A 22352-nucleotide genomic window follows, 5' to 3' on the forward strand; every position below is an offset into this window, starting at 1 on the left:
TCGTACCTCTGATACTTTCAAAGTATTTACTCGAGATGGTAGAGTCTCGTGCTGATAACGTGTTATAAAATAAAGACTGTAAAGTAAAGACAAGTATGGAGAGAAACTGATATATTATTCAAACTTCAAACTTATGTACATAATGAACTGAAATCTCCTCTATTTATAGAAGAAAGCAAGCTGATGTATAAGCTGCTTCTGCAAGCTGCTACTGTACTAGATATAGATAATTTTCTACCGGAGGTAATGTTTATCCATAATGGAGTATCGAAAGGATAAGTTCATTATACCAGATATAGATAATTTTCTACCGGGGATAATGTTTATCCATAACGGAGTACCAAAAGGATAAACTCATTATACCAGATATAGATAATCTTCTACCAGAGTAATGTTTATCCATAACGGGGTACTGAAAGAATAAACTCATTGTACCAGATATAGATAATCTTCTACCGGATGTGATGTTTATTTATAACGGGGTACTGAAAGAATAAGTTTCTTCAGAAGACTTATTTCCAATAGAATACTAAATAGATAAACATATTTACGGCGAAGTGTCGTATAGATAAGTTTTTTCGGGAAATACTAAATGAACTTTCATAATATAATACATTTATAACTGACTAATTTTTTTGATTTGAGCGTCATCTTCACTTGATTTATGTATCATTCCTTTTATCAATGTCTCAAAAAAAAAACGCAGCCATACTTTATTAAGATTCAAAACATTTTTTCTAATGATGGTGCCATTCGAATTAACTCGAATCAACACTTGTAAAAACCTGATCTCTTAAACGTAGATACTCCAAGTTATACTTGGCCGGCCTATTCCTCTCCCTCCTAACTGAGCCAAAACAAAAAGTTAACAGAAAATATATACATAAAGATCAAGATATTGAATCTGCCACCGGCTTAGCCAAACCGTGAAATGTTGAAACAAGCTGGCAAATGGAGAGCCAGCCGGCTACGGTTAAGACTTAAGACCAAGACGTGGTCTTCTTCGAATTGCAGAAGATGGGACCCACTATGATCTCTGCCTATTCACTTTTTTAATCATTCACCCGCGCCATGTCTTCTCACCATTTTCCTTTCTTATATACCAGCAAAAAGCTGGCTAAAGCGCTTCTCCTTTCCTCATTTCCTAAATGGGCGCTGCTACCGCGGCGACTCACCGGCGGCGGCGAAAGTCGCCGTCGTCTACATTCCAGCTGGCCGTCATTGTCGTGCTTGTGAACTTAGTGAATTTGCAGTGGAGCTCAGTTCGGAGTCAATCTATCGATAACGGTGCCGGCACCGCCTCACAACTCGATAATCCCGCGGTAGTTGATTTAGTTACTCGAACTGTATATAACCGTATATACAATCAGACGCACAGCCTTTTCGACAACGAATTTGCGGATAAATTCAAATTCTGCATTCTAAATCGGTAAATATTTTGCTTAATTTATGTGAATGTGTGTGTGGGGAGTTGATAACGAACAAACGAAAGGGAAAGTGAAGTAATTTATAGTTAAAAAGGCAAATACTCGGTCTAATTGTGGTTGATTCCTTATGTTTTCGGATATGTAGTTTAGTTCTAATATACGATGTGTTGCAGAGATGAAGAGTGGGATCATGCCTTCAATTACTCATCGGATCTCACTTTTCTCAGTGCTTGTGTTACCAGAACAAGAGGTACGTTGCATTTTCAAGTTTTATTTGCACGAAATCAAGTGCGACAGAAATGTTTGGAAGAGAATAAAATGATTTTAGTTACTGTGTGCGCTCCCCCCCCCCCCCCCCCCTTCCTTCCTTTGCGATTGTGATTTTTGGATAGAAGATAAATGAGGCTGTTTGGCATTAATTGTAGAAAAAAGTGGCATTGAAATTTATCCTATTTCATTGTCCTTTTGAAATAAAGTCAACGGTTGTAAATCACAGTTTTTTTATAACAAGTTTGTGGTTGTGCATTTACTTTCACCTTGTTAGATCAGATTGTCAATCGTTTTTGTAATTGATGCTATATAAGACTGGAATGGCTAATCAGGTCAGAACGCTGTGATTTACACTGGAATATATAGCATCTACTCTTTTGGTGGGTGAAACAAGTTCTAACTGGTTCACAACGGACCAATTAGATGAATTAGGTGGTATTTATCAAGGAAATATTATTTGATATCGCAAATGGTAATGCTAATAGTTAATCTCTTCTTTGAATTTTGCAATACAAGATTTATCTTTATATCCAAAAAATACTGTTAAAATTTCACTAGTAGAAGTTAGAACTGTACTGCTATTAGGATAGTAATAACCATACAAGAATTCAATTACTGAAACAAACTTTCTAAGAAGATAAATAATTCTCTCACAATCTTCCTCCTATTAGTTATTTCATCGCTCGACCCTGCTAGATATGGACTATATATTTTAGTTAGGGGATTTTTTAATTCATATGCGCGACTAACATTGCATAAAACATATTCCCAATTATTGGAATAGCTAATTCTATGCATGGTTTGGTTCACATGCTGGTTATGCGGAGATTAAAATGCAAGGATTGTCCGTGCGATGAATAATAATGAAGGAATTGTAATATGGTGATTATTAACCGGCCCCTCGAAGACCGTCCGTCCGTGTCGAAATCGTCTTTTGATTTTTCTTTGTTCTTTTTCCGTCCTTTTGTCGACGATGGAAAGCCAATCTGATCATCTTCGATCCTTATCTTTGATTCGTACCGATTGTGGACATCCGCCCAATTCGTTGCATGATACTCAAGCAGGCTTTCCTTCAATTTTCGGGAAGCGTCTGAACTTCTCGGATTCAGTCCCTTGGTGAATGCTTCAGCCGCCCATTCATCCAGGACAACCGGGAGCAACATTCTTTCCTTGTGGAATCGGGTAACGAACTCTCGTAGCAACTCGGACTCTCCTTGCGCAATCCTGAATATGTCGGCCTTTCGAGCCTGTACTTTTCTGGCCCCGGCATCAACCTTGATGAAAGAGTCTGCGAGCATCTCAAAGGAGTCTATGGAATGCTCGGGTAACAGTGAATACCACGTCAAGGCTCCCCTCGAGAGAGTCTCTCCAAATTTCTTCAGCAAAACAGATTCAATTTCGTGAAGAGCTAAATCATTTCCCTTCACCGCCGTTGTATAGGTGGTAATATGCTCCTGAGGGCCTGAAGTTTCGTCATACTTTGGCACATCAGGCATTTTAAACCGCTTTGGGATTAATTCTGGTGCCGCACTTGGCTTGTATGACAATTGAGTATACTTCTTTGAGCCCAGACTTTTCAGCACCGGTGGTGCGCCTGGGATTTGGTCCATGCGGACGTTCACTTCCCTCATAAACCGTAGAGTTCATTTTTGAAGGGATCGTTTTCGTTATTGGGGCCGGGTGCGCTCCCCCAGCCCCATCGGAGCCAACTTCGCTCCTCGGGGTGTTGTTGTCGACCCTATGCGTTGTTTGATTCGCGAGAGCGCCGGGAGGAACCAAATCTCGTCTATTCGCATTATTCGAAGCCCCCGACAACGCCTGCTTCAACTCCGTCATAACCTTATCCTGTCGCGTGAGGTGGCCTAGATTGATCGCCTGTTGTTCTTGTAGGACCTTTACCGCGTCAATGACATGTTCCTCCTCAGCATCATCGGGAGTTGTCTCTCGAACATGTCGAGGGTATTTCTTGTCATGCACTAGCGTTAGGCCTGTTCATGGATCGGATTGGATCGGATTTGGCATATTTTGGACTATAATTTCGGATTTGGTAAATTGTAGTCTGAATCCGAACCAAATTAAATTCGGTTCGGATTGGATTTTGATATTTGGATCGGATAAATATTTTGGATTACGCTTCGAACTGTAAGCCTTATATATTAAGATGCAAAAATAAAAGACTTTAAGTATAGCTAGCTATAACTAACGAGTCATACACAACATTCCATACAATTACTCAAATCTTTCATGATAAGGAAACTATGTAAGATCACAATACACTTGGATTGAGAAATAGGCAAAAGCACGCCCGTTTCAACCATCACATACCCAGCTAGAACAAAAATATAAGGACATGATTAACCTCACTTGTGTTTCTCAACAAGAAAACTCAGAGAAACAAGACCTGTCCAAATTTCTTACTAATTGCTGCCAAATAATGAAATATACTTTGATGCTCTTACTGTCTAAACAACTTCTCCTATTATTTTGCACAAGACAATCAACATCAAGTATTGTTGCAATCGTCTCAACTAGTATTAGACCCCATTGAGAGCCTTTATTTCTGTTGATATGTGCTCTTCATGAAAGAGTATGAGAGAAATAAGACAAATGAAACCTAGATTTATCTGATGGCACCCTCACTTTTATATGTAGACCCTATATTTCGTATTTCGGATCGGTTCGGATTTAAATTTAGCCAAACCGTATCCGATCCGTTATCCAAAATAATTAAATCTTTAATCCGAATCCGATCCAAAGAGTTGAAATCCGATCCGAACCAATCCAAATAACACGTATCGGTTCGGATTTTCGGTTTGACTCAAATAATGCACAGCCCTAACCGGCGTGGCGTCATTCCCCTTGTTGTGGGTGTCACTGATTGAGTCCTCGAAATGAGGTTGATCCCCTCGAACCTCGGGATTGTGCGTGTTGTTAACACCGTTATCTGCCATTTCTTATGATTTCTTTTAAAATAAAATAATCAAAACACGTTAGTAAAAAAGGCAAGGATCAACTTAATTGCACGACTGTCTAGGCCCCACGGTGGGCGCCAAACTGTTTACCCGTAAAACGGTACAGTTGAATTTATACGTGATTTTTAGACAAGTGGATTAATTCGATCCTGAAATAACAAAATAATTGAAGAAATATATAACACTTAGCCTTGATAGGAAGACGCAATGACAGAAATAAAGACTATGGTAGTGAAGCCTCCAGACGCAATAGTAATAAGAACAAGAATGGAAAATAAGAAGGTAAAATTGATTAGGGCTTTGAGTAGATTGTAGTATTAGTTTGCCAGAAAATTCGTGTTTATTTATAGCTACGTGTAGGAAAGAAGGTCCTAGGATCGTGCCCTTCTTTAATGTCAATTATGAGGGCCATTGATGAAGATGTAACGGTGAGCATAAATGCCAAATTACTTGTAACGGGCAACGTACTTAATGCTATGGAATATTCTCCATTAAATGCTACCGGGCAAAGAGTATTTATTGCATTTTTATGAGCGTTATTCTTTCTGGTGACAAACGGGACCGTTGCCTTCGGTTTTGGCTATCCCCGTCTTAGGTTCCACGTGTCCCTCTTTTGGGCGGCCACGTAGCATAGCATATTTTACCCTATACATTGCTTAGAATTTCGTGCCATTAATCATTCTCTTCAGGCTACACTACAGTTCGAAGATGATATGAAAATTATATTTATTGGAACAGGGGATATTCAACGAAGACTGTGTACTGCTGCAGAAATCAGTTTTTACTTCAGTAACACCATAACATCAGGGTCCAATTATTTGAAGGCCAACAGAAACTGCAATTTGACCTCTTGGGTTCCAGGTTGTGAACCAGGATGGGCATGTAGCACCGACCCAGATCAGAATCCTGACCTAAGAGATTCTCGAGAAATACCAGCGAGAACTGTTGCTTGTCAGCCTTGCTGTGAGGGTTTCTTCTGTCCTCACGGTCTTACTTGTATGATACGTAAGTATATCATCAATCTTGTCAATATTTCTTCTTCAACCATTTGTGGGACAGAACTAGAATGCAGTTTATTCTTCTGTTACTTCAAGGACTTGTTCTTGTTTTACGCTCTAGTATCAACTATCAGATAGTAATTTAATTCTATCTTCTAATACCGATGAGTGGACAGTAAAGCCCCGTATGTAAGCATGACTGCAGGAGCATTATGGCAAAAATAATTTAAGAGATAACTAGCATACTGCAATTACAGTTGAACAAGGAGGCTTCTTGTTGTTGCTTTATTTGGTAAATGATAATTGATTGTTGTTGATTCCACATATGAATCTATTTTAGTGCCAAGACCACTAATTTGATGTTTTACCACAATGTGTTTACGTATATATATTATATATATACTTTACATGGAATGTTTAAGTATAACACTGTTTTTCACTTATTTCGATTACATGTTGAAGACTTCTTAAATCGTAGTTGCTAATTATTTTCTGATAAGTATCTTATTGACTGAGTTTTTACAAAAGAAAGGATTTCTGATAACTTGCTTCATTTTTCCAGCCTGCCCTTTAGGTTCCTACTGTCCACTTGCCACGCTCAATGTGAATACTGGAATATGCGAACCGTGAGTCCAGATTCTTGATACAAGGTCGCTCTGATCTTTTACTTCCTACTGCCCATTTGTTGTTTGTATAACATGTCTATTGGTATGTCTGTAGATATAGTTATCAATTACCTCCTGGGCAGCCAAATCATACTTGTGGCGGGGCAAACATTTGGTCTGATGTTCGCAGCAGCTCAGAGGTATTCTGTTCCGCAGGGTCATATTGTCCAACAAATACAGAGAAGAATCCTTGTACTAGTGGGTAGTAGTTTCTGTCCCGACTCTTGATAACAGTCTGGTTGTCTTCTAGTTGTAAAATTTTGATATCAGGCTGATATCTGATTACAGAAGCCCCTTAAAAAAAAAATCCTTACCAGTTAGTTCTACATGCACAACACACTTCTTTTATGATATTTCATCAATTTTGCTCCTCATGTGTCTTTTCAAGGCTTATTCTTTACCCTGTAATTTCAGGAATTATTGCCCCACAGGTTCTACGGCTGAGAAACGTAAGTTCCAGTTTGAAAGTGACCAACTATTTGCAATACATTGCTAAAATAGAAATCTTTTAGTGCAAAATAAATAACGAATTATATTTCCATTAAGCATATTGCTATAGCATGGATTTAGATTATTTCTCCAGTGGTGCTGCTTCATTAAGCATTCACCTCTTGATGGATTTGCAGGATGCTTCAAGTTGACTTCATGTAATCCGAACACTGCAAGTCAGAATATTCATGCATATGGGGCAATGCTCATTGTAAGTTTTGATTATTATCTAGTAACTGCCCTGCCTGATATCCCTTCATAGTTTCTAGCTGTTTCTAGGTTTATATGAGGTGAGAATTCGATTCAGTAATGCAACAAAATAACTCTGGTTTCAATTAAAGTTTACTATTCTGTTGTCCATAAGAAGTAGCAGCACCCTTCTGGTGATAACAAATTTGATATTATTGTACTACCTTCCCAGTGCTAAAGTTGAAATTGATCCCGTAAAAATTCTCTCTTTAGTATTTGAATTTATTCATGTTTGATGTTTAAGAAGTTATACCATTGTAGGAGATAAAAATCTTGCTCATTCTTGCAGGCAGCTTTAGCTACACTTCTCCTTATAATTTACAACTGTTCGGACCAAATAATCACCATACGAGAAAGGAGACTTGCTAGATCCCGGGAAGCAGCTGCAAAAGTTGTAAAAGAAAAGATACAGGCACGTGCAAGGTGGAAAGCCGCAAAAGAGGCTGCTAAAAAGCATGCTGTTGAATTGCAAGGTCAATTGTCTCACAAATTTTCTCGCAAGAGAAATGTCACAATCAGTGACAAGGTCACATTAATGAATCAACAAGATACTGATATCGATGGTAATTCATATTCATCAAAGGAGCACAGTACCTCTTCAGTGTCCAAGAATTCGCTTAGCACATCTGAAGTAGAAGAATTAGGATCCATTCCCTTGATGGAGGTGATAAATGAAATTGAAGATCATACTTTTGATAGTTCAGACTCTTTCAGTTTGGAGATTAAAGAAAAAAATTTGAAATCCAAAAAGCCTAAAGGAAAAGAAATTCAAACTCGTAGCCAAATTTTCAAGTATGCATATGCACAACTTGAGAGAGAAAAAGCGCAGCAACAGCAGAACAAAAACCTTACTTTCTCTGGTGTAATCTCTATGGCCACAAATACTGATTACAAGAAAAGACCTGTAATTGAGATAGGTTTTACAGGTTTAACTGTTACCTTGAAAGGTAAAAAGAAGCATCTGTTACGATCTGTTAATGGAAAAATCATGCCCGGTCGTATTACTGCTGTCATGGGTCCATCAGGAGCAGGGAAAACTACTCTCCTTTCAGCTCTGGCAGGAAAAACTGTTGGATGTACAATTTCTGGTTCCATCCTTATAAATGGAAAACCAGAACCAATTCATTCGTACAGAAAAATCGTTGGTTTTGTGCCACAGGATGATATTGTGCACGGAAACTTGACTGTTGAGGAGAATCTATGGTTCAGTGCAAGGTGCAGGTATGTAATAGTTGGTTTCGTTACTTACTATGTCCTTGCTACTCGGGTTATAATGTTCAGCACAGGGTACTTTCAAAATTTTCAGTCACTTCTAAATCACATAACAAGCAGCAAACACATTATTCTATTGGCTACTGCTGGCTTGTATCTTCTTGTATCTCAAGTTCATCTGATCCCTGTAGCTGTTAGTTTAAAAGATAAATTTTTAACTTTTTGTAAATTTTAAGGTTGTCAGCAGATTTGCCAAAGCCAGATAAGGTTCTTATTGTTGAGAGAGTCATTGAGTTCTTGGGCTTACAGAGCGTGCGGGGTTCCTTGGTTGGAACAGTGGAGAAGCGAGGTATCTCTGGAGGCCAACGGAAACGAGTTAATGTTGGGCTAGAGTTGGTAATGGAACCATCACTTCTATTTCTAGATGAACCGACATCTGGACTGGACAGTGCATCTTCTCAATTACTTATCAGAGCACTTCGACGTGAAGCCCTTGAAGGAGTCAATATCTGCATGGTTGTCCATCAGCCAAGGTAACCACCGGAATTTGTTGACTTGGATTCTGATACTGCATGTACATTCATCCTTTCCATTTATAGGTATTTAGTCTTGTAGCACAAAAATGCAAAAGCTTTCAGTCTTTAGTTGTTAATGTCAGACAGCTGATAAGTTAAGTGAATAATTCTTTAAACAGAAGAAATCTTCTTCTAGCTAGTTGAAGTTTCCTTCTGATTGATAAATTATGCTTCCCGTTGTCTTGTCACTGAAATGCTTGTTTAATCGTCCAACAATAGCCATTTAACCTTCATCGTCATTGGAAATCAACCCAGAAGGGCACTAAAAACAATGAATTGTGAAACTGCAAATAAAGTGAAGTGGACCTTCTTAGGCTGTTAATTATTTCCTTCTCTTAATCACCTTTTTGCAACTTTTTTCTACCAGCTACACCTTGTTCAAGATGTTTGATGATTTGATACTCTTAGCAAAGGGTGGTCTTGTAGTCTACCATGGTCCTGTAAAGAAAGTTGAGGACTACTTTGCAGGCCTTGGTATCGATGTCCCAGAACGAGTTAATCCTCCGGACCACTTCATAGATGTTTTGGAAGGGCTGGTCAAACCAACCACCAATTCAAATGTGGACTATAAAGAGCTTCCCGTGTTGTGGATGCTTCACAATGGTTATTCTGTGCCCCCAGAAATGCAACAGAGTGCTGCTGTACTTGCATCTTCACCAGTGGATGTAAACAATGGCAATCAAGCAATTTTTGATCATGTAACAGAGGAACATTCCTTTGCTGGGGAAATGTGGCAAGACATGAAGACTAACGTGGAGCGCCAACGTGATATTATACTGCACAACTTTATGATGTCAAAGGACCTCTCCAACCGGAGAACTCCAAATGTTCTTCTGCAATACAAGTACTTCATTGGAAGGTAAATATTCACAAAACCAATTTCTTTTCATCGGATAGTTCTTTATGTGTTTTTATCATGAATTAACAATAGAGAGAAAAGCTTACAACAGGGTAAGTTCAAAATTATTTTAAGTATCGATATCGAACCATTAGTCTGGGAATTGGGTCCTAAATAATCTCTACACCCATTACCCAGCTCACTATCACGAACTTTGACATTGCCCACAAGTTGACCTATGTTGTCCACATATTTCTGTTACCTACTAAATTCTCGGAATTGCTCGAAATTGATATTATAATTTGTTTGCTGTTATTGCAACCAGTATCTACTTTTAGTTGAGTTACATCAATATTGCCAGGCAAGCAATTTGTCCACTGGGAGAAATATCCCATTGTAGAATCTGAAGCCATTGAAGAGGAGAAGTGTTGTTAAAGCTGCCTGCACCAATGAGCAATATTTTGAATCTCCTACGGTGGTCTAGTGTCTTGTGCATCAGTTTCTCAACCGAGGTCATTTTGATACAAACAAAGAAAAGATAATGGTTTTTGAATATACTCTTTCACTTTGGGACACATGTGCATATCCCCTGCTCGAGGAAAAAATTAAGCGCAAAAAGAAGAGCTAAGAACGCTTCCAGAGATCAAGATTTATTTCATCCAATAAGAAGCAGGCTGGTCAATTTTGATAAGAGCCACTGCTTCCTCTCAAAAAAAGAACCTCGCAGAAATTCCGGAGTTCTGATTGATATCATTCAAAGGGAATTCCATTGTTCCTAGGAGTATATGTTGTCGACTCAATCAAAATTTTCAAGCCATTGGCAAGGAATCAACTTCTGTGGGTGGTGGGACCAGTAGTATATGTTGTCGACTCAATCAAAATTTTCTAGCCATTGGCAAGGAATCAAATTCTGAAAATTATGAAATAAATCATCTCTTAATTCTGCCACCATTCTTTCTGGCCACTAAAAGTAAGGGTAAAGAAATAAAATAAAGAAATACGTGCAAAATAAAGAAAAACGTGCATCCCCTCGTCTTGTCATTTGTCTACTTATTTAAGCCCTTGTGTTAAGTTCTGATTTGAAGCCCTATTCTATAATACATAATGCCATTGATAATTAAAAAAAATAAAAAATAAAATAATGCCTGCACAGAGCAAGCTGCAGGAAAGTTGATCATTCCCTGTCAAATTACTTCTTCCCATCACATTTATGGAGTATTTAAAGAGGGCATTATGTTGTTTGTTTTCCTTATTTTGATGTATCTAAAACCATGTTATATCGAGGAAATTCCCCTGGATATTCACTTGTCAGAGTAAATCATTACCTGCGCGTAGTAGCAATTAGAAGTATTAGTATAGTTGACTGAGGTTGATATCAAATTTGGAGATTTGGGCAAGTCAGATCTTGAGTATGTTAACTTTTCCTGACAAATTATAGTAGAAAATCAGGCCACGATTGGGTTGTAGCATGAGAGCAGATTTGGTATGACTTAACTGTTGGAAAATGCTGTTCTTTTTAGCATGCATTTACTTACACGCCACTGCTGGATGCATGGGCAAATTTAATTGAATAAGCTTCTAAATCACTGTTTTTACACTGCAGTTGAGTTCTCACATTTTTTTGTATTTAAAATTATCCCAGGATAAGCAAGCAAAGATTACGTGAAGCAAAAATGCAAGCAATAGATTATCTCATTCTCTTAGTTGCTGGAGCTTGCTTAGGATCACTAACCAAAGTGAGGGATGAAAGCTTTGGCGCACCTGGCTATACACACACAATAATTGCTGTCTGTAAGTTGATAATCATTTCCAAGGGAGTAAAAGTCCATACTAGTTCAGAGTACAACTTCTTCTCCTGAATTTCTGATCCAGTTTGTATTTCTTATAATTCTTTTTCAGCTCTGTTATGCAAAATTGCGGCTTTAAGGACATTTGCATTGGACAAGTTGCAGTATTGGAGAGAAAGTGCTTCTGGCATTAGTAGCGTTGCTCATTTTGTTGCCAAAGATACAATAGATCATTTCAACACAGTGATTAAGCCTGCTGTATATCTATCAATGTACTACTTCTTCTGCAATCCAAGATCTTCTTTCGCAGCTAATTACATTGTGTTACTCTGCCTTGTGTATTGTGTGACTGGAATGGGTTACGCATTTGCCATCTTCCTAGCACCTGGTCCCTCCCAGCTGGTGAGCATGAATTCCCGCTGAGACATGTTATATTGCTACAGTTTTTGTTTCTTTTCATATCCCGTACTAACAGATTTCACTTCTATATAGTGTTCGGTACTTGTTCCTGTGGTGTTGACGCTCATTGCATCTCGCACCGACGGTGGTAAATTCCTCAAGGTCTTGGCAGATTTATGCTATCCAAAGTGGGCACTGGAGGCATTTGTCATCTCAAATGCCGAAAGGTATGTTATGACAGTTCCCTGTAGTGATCGAGCAATATAAGGTTTAGCACTTGTTACTTTAATGGTTCTAGCTGTGCAAATCTTGGCTCCTTTCCTGGGCAAAGACCATTCAAATGTTCGAATTAGATGTATATATATAAATGTATATTATCTCACACAACAACATGTAGGTGTGATTGGGGCGCGCGCGCGTGTGTGTGTGTGTGTGAGAGAGAGAGAGAGAGAGAGAGAGAGAGAGAGAGAGAGAGAGAGAGAGAGAGAGAATGTGCATGTAGGTATTTTATGAATGCCGTGATTTGATCCCTTATCTAAGCAGTGGAAAGATGCCTTCCTTGTAGATCGTAGGCATGTTTTCATTTCTTGTTTATGGAAGCATGAGTTGGTAATACTGCTGATGATGGATATGAGGGGCAACCTGTAAAACCATATTGTGCGCTGGAATTCCTGATTGTGAGAAAGAAGGAAGTTTGAGAGAACTCGATTATTCCCTCAAGCTAATAGGGTTTAGATAGTTATGGTTACATGTTCTAAGAAAGGAAAGACAATCAAGAGTACATAATCACAGGAACTAATTGATCACTAATTACTATAATTCTAATATTCTAGAATGTTTACAAAGATTCTAACACTCCTCCTCAAGCTGGTGCATACAAATCGTATTTACCAAGCTTGTTACAAATGTAGTTCATATGAGAACCAGTGAGGGACTTGGTGAAAATATTTACAAGTTGATCATTTGGCTTCACAAATTTTGTAACAATGTGTCTTGAGAGTATCTTTTCCCTGATGAAAGGATAATTTATCTTTTCCATAAAACATGGAATTTGATGCAATATAAAGGGCAGCTTGGTTATTGCACACAAGTTTCATGTCACCGATTTCTCCAAACTTCAATTCTTTGAGCAACTGTCTAATCCAAATAAGTTATAGGTTGCCACAGTCATTGATCGGTATTCAACTTCTACACTAGATCGAGTAATCACATTTTGTTTCTTCCTTTTCCAAGATGCCAAATTACTTCCTATCGGAACACAATATTCAGACGTAGATCGTTTATCAGAAGGTGAGCCAGCCCAATCAGCGTCTATGTATCCAACAATCTACTCATGACCTTGATTTTCAAAATGCAACTCATTTGTCTGGGGCTGATTTTATGTATCACAGAATACGAACAACTGCATCCCAGTGACTATCACACAGAGAGTCCATAAACTGACTTATCACACTCACAGAAAAGGCAATGTTAGTTCGAGGTACGGTGAGATAGTTCAACTTACCAACTAACCACCTATACCTTCCAGGATCACTAAGGGGCTCCTCCTGTCATAGTAGAAGTTTAACATTCGGGTCCATAGGAGTGTCAATGGTCTACTACTTGTCATATCTATCTCCTGAAGAATGTCTAGGGCATACTTATACTGTGAGATAACAATTCCTAATTTGGACTGCGCAACCTCAATGCCTAGGAAATACTTCAATCCTAGGTCCTTTATCCGGAAATACTGAAAGAGATGTTGCTTCAATTTAATTATATCATTTTCATCATTGCCCTAGATGACTATATCATCAACATAAACGACCAAATAAAGGCACATATTATGAGCAGTATGTCGATAGAATACAAAATAATCAACCTCACTGCGAGTCATACCAAATTCCTGAATAATCGTGTTGAACTTACCAAATCTTGCTCGAGGAGACTGTTTTAAACCATATAAGGACCGACACAACCGGTATACAAGACCATTAGACCCCGAGCAATAAAATTAGGTGGTTGTTCCATATATACTTCATCCTCAAGATCATTATGGAGAAAAGCATTTTTAATATTCAACTGAAAAAGAGGCCAATGGCGAACAACAATAATCCAAAAAAAAAAAAGACGGGCGTATGCTATTTTAGCTGGGGGAGAAAGTATCATTGTAATCAAGTCCAAATATTTGAGATAAACTTTGGCAAAAAGACGAGCTTTAAGTAGATCAATTTCACCATCTGGACCAACTCTGATCGCATACACCCACCAACAATCAACTGTAGATTTACCTAGAGGTAGAGAAACAAGCTCCCAAGTACCACTATTATGTAAAGCAGACATCTTTTCGATCATAGCCTGTCACTGTCCAGGATGAGATAGTGCTTCACATATGGACTTAGGGACACAAATAAAGGATAAAGATGTCACAAAGGCATGACGAGGTGATGATAAACGATGATAACTCAAACCAATATAATGGGGATTCAAATTAAGAGTGGATCAAATATCTTTTCAGGGTGCGATTGGTGGACTAGGAGGAGACAAGTCTGCAGTAGGTGAAGGATCCGATAGAAGACATGAATCATCTGGACATGATGCTAGAAACTGATGGCGATGATAAGTCAAGAGTGGTGGAGCTATAGATTATTGAACTGGAGTTGTAGGTAGTGGAGTTGGAGCTGTAGGTGATGAAATCGGAGTTGTGGAGGAAGGTGAATGAGAGATAGTGACTAAATCTTTAAAATATGTAACTGCTACTACCTTAGAAATGTCTAAGTGTTCACCTGAACCTGTGAAGTATGACTGGGTCTCGAAGAAGGCAACATTAGCAGACATAAGACATCGCTGAAGGTCCGGTGAATAGCATCAATATCCCTTCTGCTTCCTCGAGTTACCTAGAAATACGCATTTAAAAGCACGATGAGCTATCTTATCTTTTCCCGCAGTCAAGTTGTGAACAAAACACGTGTTCCCAAAGACACGAGGTAGAAGAGAGAACATAGATAAGTGGAAAAACAAGACATATAATGGAACTCGATTCTGGATAGCTGAGGATGACATACGGTTAGTAAGATAACAGGATGTGAGAATTACATCCCTCCAAAAACACAACGGAACATGAAATTGTATGAGTAGGGTACGAGTAGTCTCAGTGAGATGCCTATTATTTCTTTCAGCTACCCCATTTTGTTGAGAGGTATATGGACAAGATGTTTGATGAATCATCCCAATGAGAGTTCATGAACTGTTGAAATGGAGGAGACAAATTTGTTGGGCATTATCAGTACGAAATGTGCTGATAGAAACCCCAAATTTGATTTTGGACTTCAATGTGGAAGGTCTGAAAAATAGAAAATAACTCAGATTGATTTTCATCAAGAATATCCAAGTACACCAGGAATAATCATCAATGAAACTGAGAAGGTAGCAGAATCCCAAGGTAGAACTATCCCGACTAAGATTCCAAACATTTGAATGGACTAACATGAAAGGTGACTGCCCGATTATCAGGACGTCAAGGAAAATAGAAGCGTGTATGCTTACCGAGCTGACATGACTCACACTCTACAGTGGACAAGTGAGACAAACCATGTAGCAGGTACCACTTTTTAAAGTTTTGATAAACTGGGATGTCTCAACTATTTATGCAATAAGTCTGATGAATCAGTAGTAGGACAAGTTGTTGAAGGAGGACACGATGTGCGTCCATGTGATTTAACAATGATAAGATAATAAAGTCCATTTGATCCACCCCTAATACCAATGATTCGTCCTATATTGCGTTCCTGTATAAAAATAGAGTTATCAAGAAATAAAACAGAACAGTTAAGTGATTTTGCTAAACCACTTATGGATATGAGATTAAAAGGACCTGAGAACATAAAGAACTGAATTCAAAGGTAAGGAAGGAAGTGGACTAGCTTGACCTATTCCAATTGCATGGTTTGAGATCCATTGACCATTGTAAGTGTTGGAAATGATTGAGGAAGAAATAGTAGTAAAAAGAAATTTGTTACTAGAAATGTGATCAAATGAACCTGAATCAATGATCCAAGAGCCGGAAGAAGAAGACTGGGAGGCACAAGTCACGCTATTACTTGTTTGAACAAAGAAGCTATCTCAAAAGATATTTGTTTACGTGATTTGTACTGAAGGAACTTAATATAATCCAGTAGAGAAATGATCCAAATATTAATACTATTGGTTCCCATTTTGTTGCAACCAAATTTCTCAAATCCAAGAGGGGGTTACCAAATCAACCAAAGACAACCGAAGAATTCTTGCCCAAAATATTAAATCCACTAGTAACAGTATTTGAAACTTGTCGGAAAATCTGATTTTCCTGGGAAGTGACTGAAGTTGTGTTGATGGCAAGAAAGTCAACGGGAAATTCTGAAAGGCAATCAGGAAGATGTAGTAACTTTAGTTGACCCCTGGGTATAATAAAGAAGTTGTCCCAAATCAAGAAAATTGTGAAAACAGTCGCCGGAATCTAAAAACGTTTGCCGGAATGTGGTGGAATCTGTTTGGGTAGGCTTGGACCAAAGAGGCGATCACCGGAGAAGAAAACTTCTTGCCGGAATCTGTCGAAGTAAGTCTCACGCGCCGACGCATAGCTGAATCTTGCTGGAAAATTCCTCCTTCTGGTCGGCACGTGGGAGGTCCGATGACACTGAGTCTGGTTGATTCTGGTCGCACGAAGATTCCAATCCTATTGGTGGTACTGGTAAATGCATAGTACCCCTAGGAAGCAACGAACCTTCAGAAAATGGTGTATTTTGCCCGAAAATTGCTCGGCAGTGAGTTCTCTGATTATTTTCTCACTAATTTGCTCTGACACCATGTGAGTAAGAAGAGAGTTTGAGAGAACGCAACTTGATTATTTCCTCAAGCTAATAGGATTTTTAAATAGTTTAGTTACATGTTCTAAAAAAGGAAAGACAATCAAGAGTACACAATTACATGAACTAATTGATCACTAATTAATCCTATATTGTCATTCTAATATTCTAAGATATGTACAAAGATTCTAAAAATAATCATTACTCATCAATTTTGCTCTCTTTGTAAATTCAAGGGCATATGCATGCACATCAATTTTGCTCTCTTCGTAACTTTAAGGGCATATATGCATGTAGTTCAGCAGGCTTAATAGCTTGACTTCATACTATGTCCAAACATCACGTGCCGCTAAACCATCTTAGGTACTTTTCTTTTTCTTCACATCAAGAAGTAGAGTCGTTCTTCGACTCTACCTATCTAAGAGAAAAAAGAGTTTTACCGCTGTTAGACAGAACATTAAGTAAAACAGCGGACTCTTTCTCAGTAGGTGACAACCTAAGAGTCTAAGTTATTTTCTAGACTAGATATTTGGTAAAAGGTGACAACATCGAGAACAGAAAGTCATCTCTTTGACTAGACCATGTGCTTTGCATCTCTAGTATTTTGCTTGGGTCCAGTGGCCTTGAGAAGTTAAGTTTAAGGGCATTCTCGTTTTAAATGTTTGTGGAATTTTCTCGTCATTCACTCGCAGAGATTCTTAGGGTATTCTCTTTTCCCGTCGTATTTATTTGGGTAAAACTCTCTTATAGCCCATTTGGCCCAAGCTGAAAAAATCAGTTTATTTTGAGAAGTGTTTTTTTTTAAAAGTTCTTTTTTCAAAAGTACCTTTTTCTGCTTCTCCAAAACTGCTTCTGCTTCTGCTTCTCCTCAGAAGCACTTTTTTCTCTCCTAAAAGTTTGGCCAAACACTTCAAATTTGTTCAAAAGCACCTTTTTTGAAAAAAAAGTGCCTTTGAACTTGGAGAAGGTTGGCCAAACAGGCTATTATTCTTTTGAACATGTATTTTTCCACAGTTCTTGTTAGTAACTATAAATGACTCTTAAAATTGTGGCATCATTTATTATCATGAATGTCCATTTGGGGGAATTCAATGAAATTGGAACAATACGGAGAGGATTAACATTGCCCAGCGCAAGGATGACATGCACAAATCGAGAAATTGTCAAAAGAATTACTAATTCCTACTGAAACCTAGTTCAAATATAGAGATTAAGGCTTCATACTCGTATATCTTCCTCACTTGCCCGCATGTGCTTGTGGTAAAAATAAATGTTTTTTTTTCTTTTAATTTCATCTTAATTTAATCTTCCTGTGATGGTTCATTCTAGATGAACTCGCAAATTTTCAGTTTTTAAAATTACTTTGCTTTGATTGCAAAAACTGAAAGCAGAGAGCTAGATCAGAACGCAAGATGTAGAAAATACAGATGTATAAGACTTTTGGATCTTTGACAACATTTACTTTACATCGTAAAGCCCTTCTTGAATGATTTTCCACAAACAACATATCAAATTGAAAATACACTATTTTACAGCAGGAATCCTATAGGGATGATTGACGTAATGTCCGCGTGTACAACGATCTTAAATTTGCAAAATACCTTGTACATAATTTCAAATTCGAAGTTGCATGTAATTGATCATTATGCTATGTGATTTCAGGTATTATGGTGTATGGCTCATAACACGTTGTGGTGCGCTTATGAATTGGGGATACAGTCTTCATGATTGGAGTCTTTCTTTGTGCATTCTCCTTCTCATAGGTTTAGGTAGTCGTATCATTGCTTTCATCGGCATGATAAGTTTCCAGAAGAAGTGAAAATTGATAATCCACGTCGTTTTTCTTTGTAGTTGTCATTTAGTTTTAGAGGATTCTATCCTCCTGTTGCCTATATCATATATGTGTAAATGTATATTAATATTGTTCATCTTCTGCAATGACATTCTTGAGCTCTTCTATTCCTTTTAACAACGGGTGGACTCATTTTATTTGCACAAAGAAAAAGAATATTAGAGTTGCTTACAGGATTTCTTTATTCATAAGCCATACAGATGGTTAAATTTTATAATGAAAAATACGTTTTTTTCGTCTTCTTACACTTGTATCGAAGTACAGTTGTTCACAACCTTCTAAATGAATTTCTTTTTAATTCAAATGTGGGTCTCATTGACAATGTAATTTTCCCCCCCAAAGTCGATGTATATTGTTAACAGACTAATTTCATCGTGTAGTGGTGGCAAAATGGTTAAAAAACAATAGTTAATCACCCATATTATTCATTAAAAGATAGATTGGATAATAAACTTTTTAAAAACAAGTCAAGTATGGATAAGAATCTTATTATTCACTTAGAAAATGGATAACTAAGTGGATAACTAATGAGTTTAACTTTTACATTTGTAAAATATCAAATTGAGGGTTCCTCAAGTTTGGGAGACTTGGAATTCTCTAAAAAAATGATCATATTCAAGAAGCCATGGATAATATGGATATCCATATTATCCGCCGGTTAACTTGTTTTTATCCGTATTAAATATGAATCGGGTCGGATAATTTATCCGTTTTTTGTATGCTTGTTTATAATTTGAGAGTATTGCAAATATTTGGATCAATTTAGGCGGGTTGGATTATAATTTATTGTTTAGCCCATCTTGACCAAGCCTATCTTAACCCAAATAAACTTTGGACAGGATTGGACAATGACACATTTAATGAGTCAGCCCATCTTGAGCATCCCAAACAACCTATTTGCCACCCATAGTCATAATAACCATAGAGCCGATCAACGTATTTGAATGGGAGATAAGGTGCCATTCAACTTGTATAATTGAATGAACTTATGCCCCATGTACTCCCTTTTCATAGAAAAAGAGAGATGGATTGATATTTTTATTGTATCCATCAAGATTGATAGGGCTCAAACTTGTAGCTTCCACCTTGACACGGTGATACTCTGATCGACTGAAATACAATCTCAAAAAAATTAGATGTACAACCCAAAATCAATTTAGATTCGAATCATTTAATTTGTCATAAAAACTCAATAGGTAGAGTCAAGCACTGACTGTAGAACATACTTGAATTGCATGGGAACGGATGCACATTATACGAAGCGATATCACGTGACACCACTTCGTCAAAAATCTTACCGTATATAAATAATACGCAAATATACTTGTATACGGTCGGAATCGAGCTTGCCTACGACATGGCAGGTTAGGCTCGGAACATGACAACCAAAGACTGAAGATCGACCCTGAGTCCCACCGAGCTAGAACCCGGGGTCAGAATGCCTGTCTTCGAGAACATTAAGTTAGTAATCTCGGAGTCGAACTTAGCCCCGATCAAGCTCGAAGAAATATTGTTAGCATAACCAACAGAAGATCGAAATATCCGTGATCGATTGGATATTACGGCGGGAATCTCGGCACGAATCAATAAGGAACCAGCAATCAATGAATCAAGAGATCTTTTACCTTTTATAGAATTGTACCTAAAGTAGGATTCCTCTACTATATAAAAGGGAGTCTGATTATTCATTGGACACATTGTAATACGCATTCCAAAGCAATACATTATTATTCTCTTTAAGTTCTTACTACTCTCTTTAAAGATCTCATTTCTTCTGTCTTGATATCGATCGAAGTACCTGGTTCGAGGGTGATTAATTCTCCAGGGCTAAGACTATTCAATTCGTATGGTTTGTGCTTACTTTTCCATTACTTATTTCAATTGCAATCTAATTTGTCGTTTTGTATCAAGTTAAATCACGTATCCTTAAAACTACTTATAAATTCAGATGTTATCCGATTTTGAGGGTAAACAGTTTGGCACCCACCGCGGGGATAAGGATAATAGTGGTTATTTAATACAAATCTCCATAATACACACTACTTTACACTTGTTCTTTGAAGTGTCTTTAATTTCAGGTTAAAACTCAAAATGTCGAACTCTCAATCAACACCCCTAGATGTTGATAACGAGTCCGACCATCACGGTAAAATTAACAACATAGCGCCCGGTGACGAGGTACCGCCCATTGATCCTATCGGAATTCCGGCCGCTAGCCCGATTGACTCTAATTCACATGTGGCTATCGACGCAAACTTGCCTACCGACCCTGAGAATAGCATCCGTGGTAGAGCCCGATCGGCAACTCAAAACACACAAAACATTGGAGGAGATGGGATAAGTTTGCGGGTGATCTTCGAAATGCTACAGGCTTAACATGTGGCGATAGCTCAGTTACAGAACCAAAGCCGTGCACCGAGCAGGGTTGAACCCAATCAACCCCGGGAAGTCACCCGCAGCGATGAACCGGCCACGAAAAGGTCAAATGAATATGAATCGGGGGCTAACCCCGATATCATAAAGATGCTCGAAGAACTGACAAAAACGGATAGAATTAGGGGAGAAGAAAATTGAAGCTAATGACAAAAAAGTGGAAACCTACAATTTAAGGGTAGACCAGATCCCAGGAGCACCGCCAATATTGAAAGGCCTGGATTCCAAGAAGTTCGTGCAAAAACCTTTTCCTCCGAGCGCGGCTCCAAGGCCAATCCCTAAGAAATTCTGCATCCTGAGATTGCTAAGTATAACCGAACGACCGACCCAAATGAGCATATGACCTCTTACATATGTTCCATCAAAGGGAACGACTTGGAGGATGATGAGATCGAGTCTGTCCTATTGAAGAAGTTCGGAGAGACCCTTTCAAAAGGGGCTATGATATGGTATCACAACTTACCTCCTAATTCTATTGATTCATTTGCTATGCTTGCGGATGCTTTCATGAAAGCACACGCCGGGGCCATCAAGGTCGAAACCTGGAAATTAGACCTTTTCAAAGTGAAACAGAAGGATAAAGAGATACTCATAGAGTTTGTGTCCCGGTTTCAAATAGAACGAATGGACCTGCCATCTGTCGCTGATGATTGGGCTGTTCAGGCTTTCACCCAAGGGTCAATGTTTGAAGCTCGGTGGCTTCACAACAATTGAAACAAAACATGATAGAATATTTGGCCGTTACTTGGGCCGACGTGCATAACCGGTATCAATCGAAGATCAAAGTGGAAGATGATCAACTCGGGGCCCCTTCAGGGTCTGTTTATCCCGTCAAAAACATCGACAGAGTCAAGAGAGACATCGATCGTGAACCGAGACCAAACAGGGATCGGTATCAGCCGTATAATAGAGACCGAAGAAGTAGTTGGTCAGGGCGGAACTCTATGAGAAATGAAAGGAGAAGTGACCGAGGTCATAGCAACTGGGGACTCATGAGCAAAAACAGCTTCGACATGCCCATCGGGCCTAAAGAAGTACCGAGGCTTTCAGAATACAACTTTAATGTCGATGTTGCCGTCATTGTATCAGCTATCGGACGCATCAAAGATACCAAATAGCCTCGACCTATACAATCCGATCCAACCCAAAGGGACCATAACCAGATGTGTAAATATCATGGCACTCACGGCCACAGAACGGAGGATTGCCGACAGTTAAGAGAGGAAGTATCCCGACTATTCAATAACAGGCATCTTCGAGAATTCCTGAGCGACTGAGCCAAGAATCATTTCAGGAATAGGGATTTTAACAAATAGTCAGAACAAGAAGAACCTCAACACACAATTAACATGATCATCATTGG

The 22352-nt window shown here is 38.4% G+C and overlaps 1 protein-coding gene and 1 non-coding gene across 3 annotated transcripts; both read left to right on the forward strand.

Annotated features, from left to right (window-relative positions):
- The first annotated feature begins 851 nt into the window (after positions 1-851).
- On the forward strand, positions 852-18676 carry LOC104091984 (ABC transporter G family member 24-like). Of its 2 annotated transcripts, XM_009597438.4 has the most exons (14): positions 852-1429; positions 1601-1677; positions 5408-5674; positions 6230-6293; positions 6388-6534; positions 6747-6781; positions 6959-7032; positions 7360-8291; positions 8519-8815; positions 9225-9716; positions 11338-11486; positions 11595-11884; positions 11975-12108; positions 18367-18676. In XM_009597438.4, the coding sequence occupies exons 1-14, from the start codon at positions 1149-1151 to the stop codon at positions 18521-18523; spliced, it is 3396 nt and encodes a 1131-aa protein (XP_009595733.1). In that variant the 5' UTR covers positions 852-1148; the 3' UTR covers positions 18524-18676. The 2 variants fall into 2 exon arrangements, with proteins under 2 accessions (XP_009595733.1, XP_033510915.1); XM_033655024.2 differs by lacking the exon at positions 5408-5674 and having other exon boundaries at positions 853-1429.
- On the forward strand, positions 17776-17878 carry LOC117275724 (U6 spliceosomal RNA). Its single transcript, XR_004505922.1, has one exon. It is a non-coding gene; the product is annotated as a U6 spliceosomal RNA (small nuclear RNA).
- Positions 18677-22352: the final 3676 nt, after the last annotated feature.

Source organism: Nicotiana tomentosiformis, chromosome 5, assembly GCF_000390325.3.
Source record: "Nicotiana tomentosiformis chromosome 5, ASM39032v3, whole genome shotgun sequence".
Lineage (NCBI taxonomy): Eukaryota > Viridiplantae > Streptophyta > Magnoliopsida > Solanales > Solanaceae > Nicotiana > Nicotiana tomentosiformis.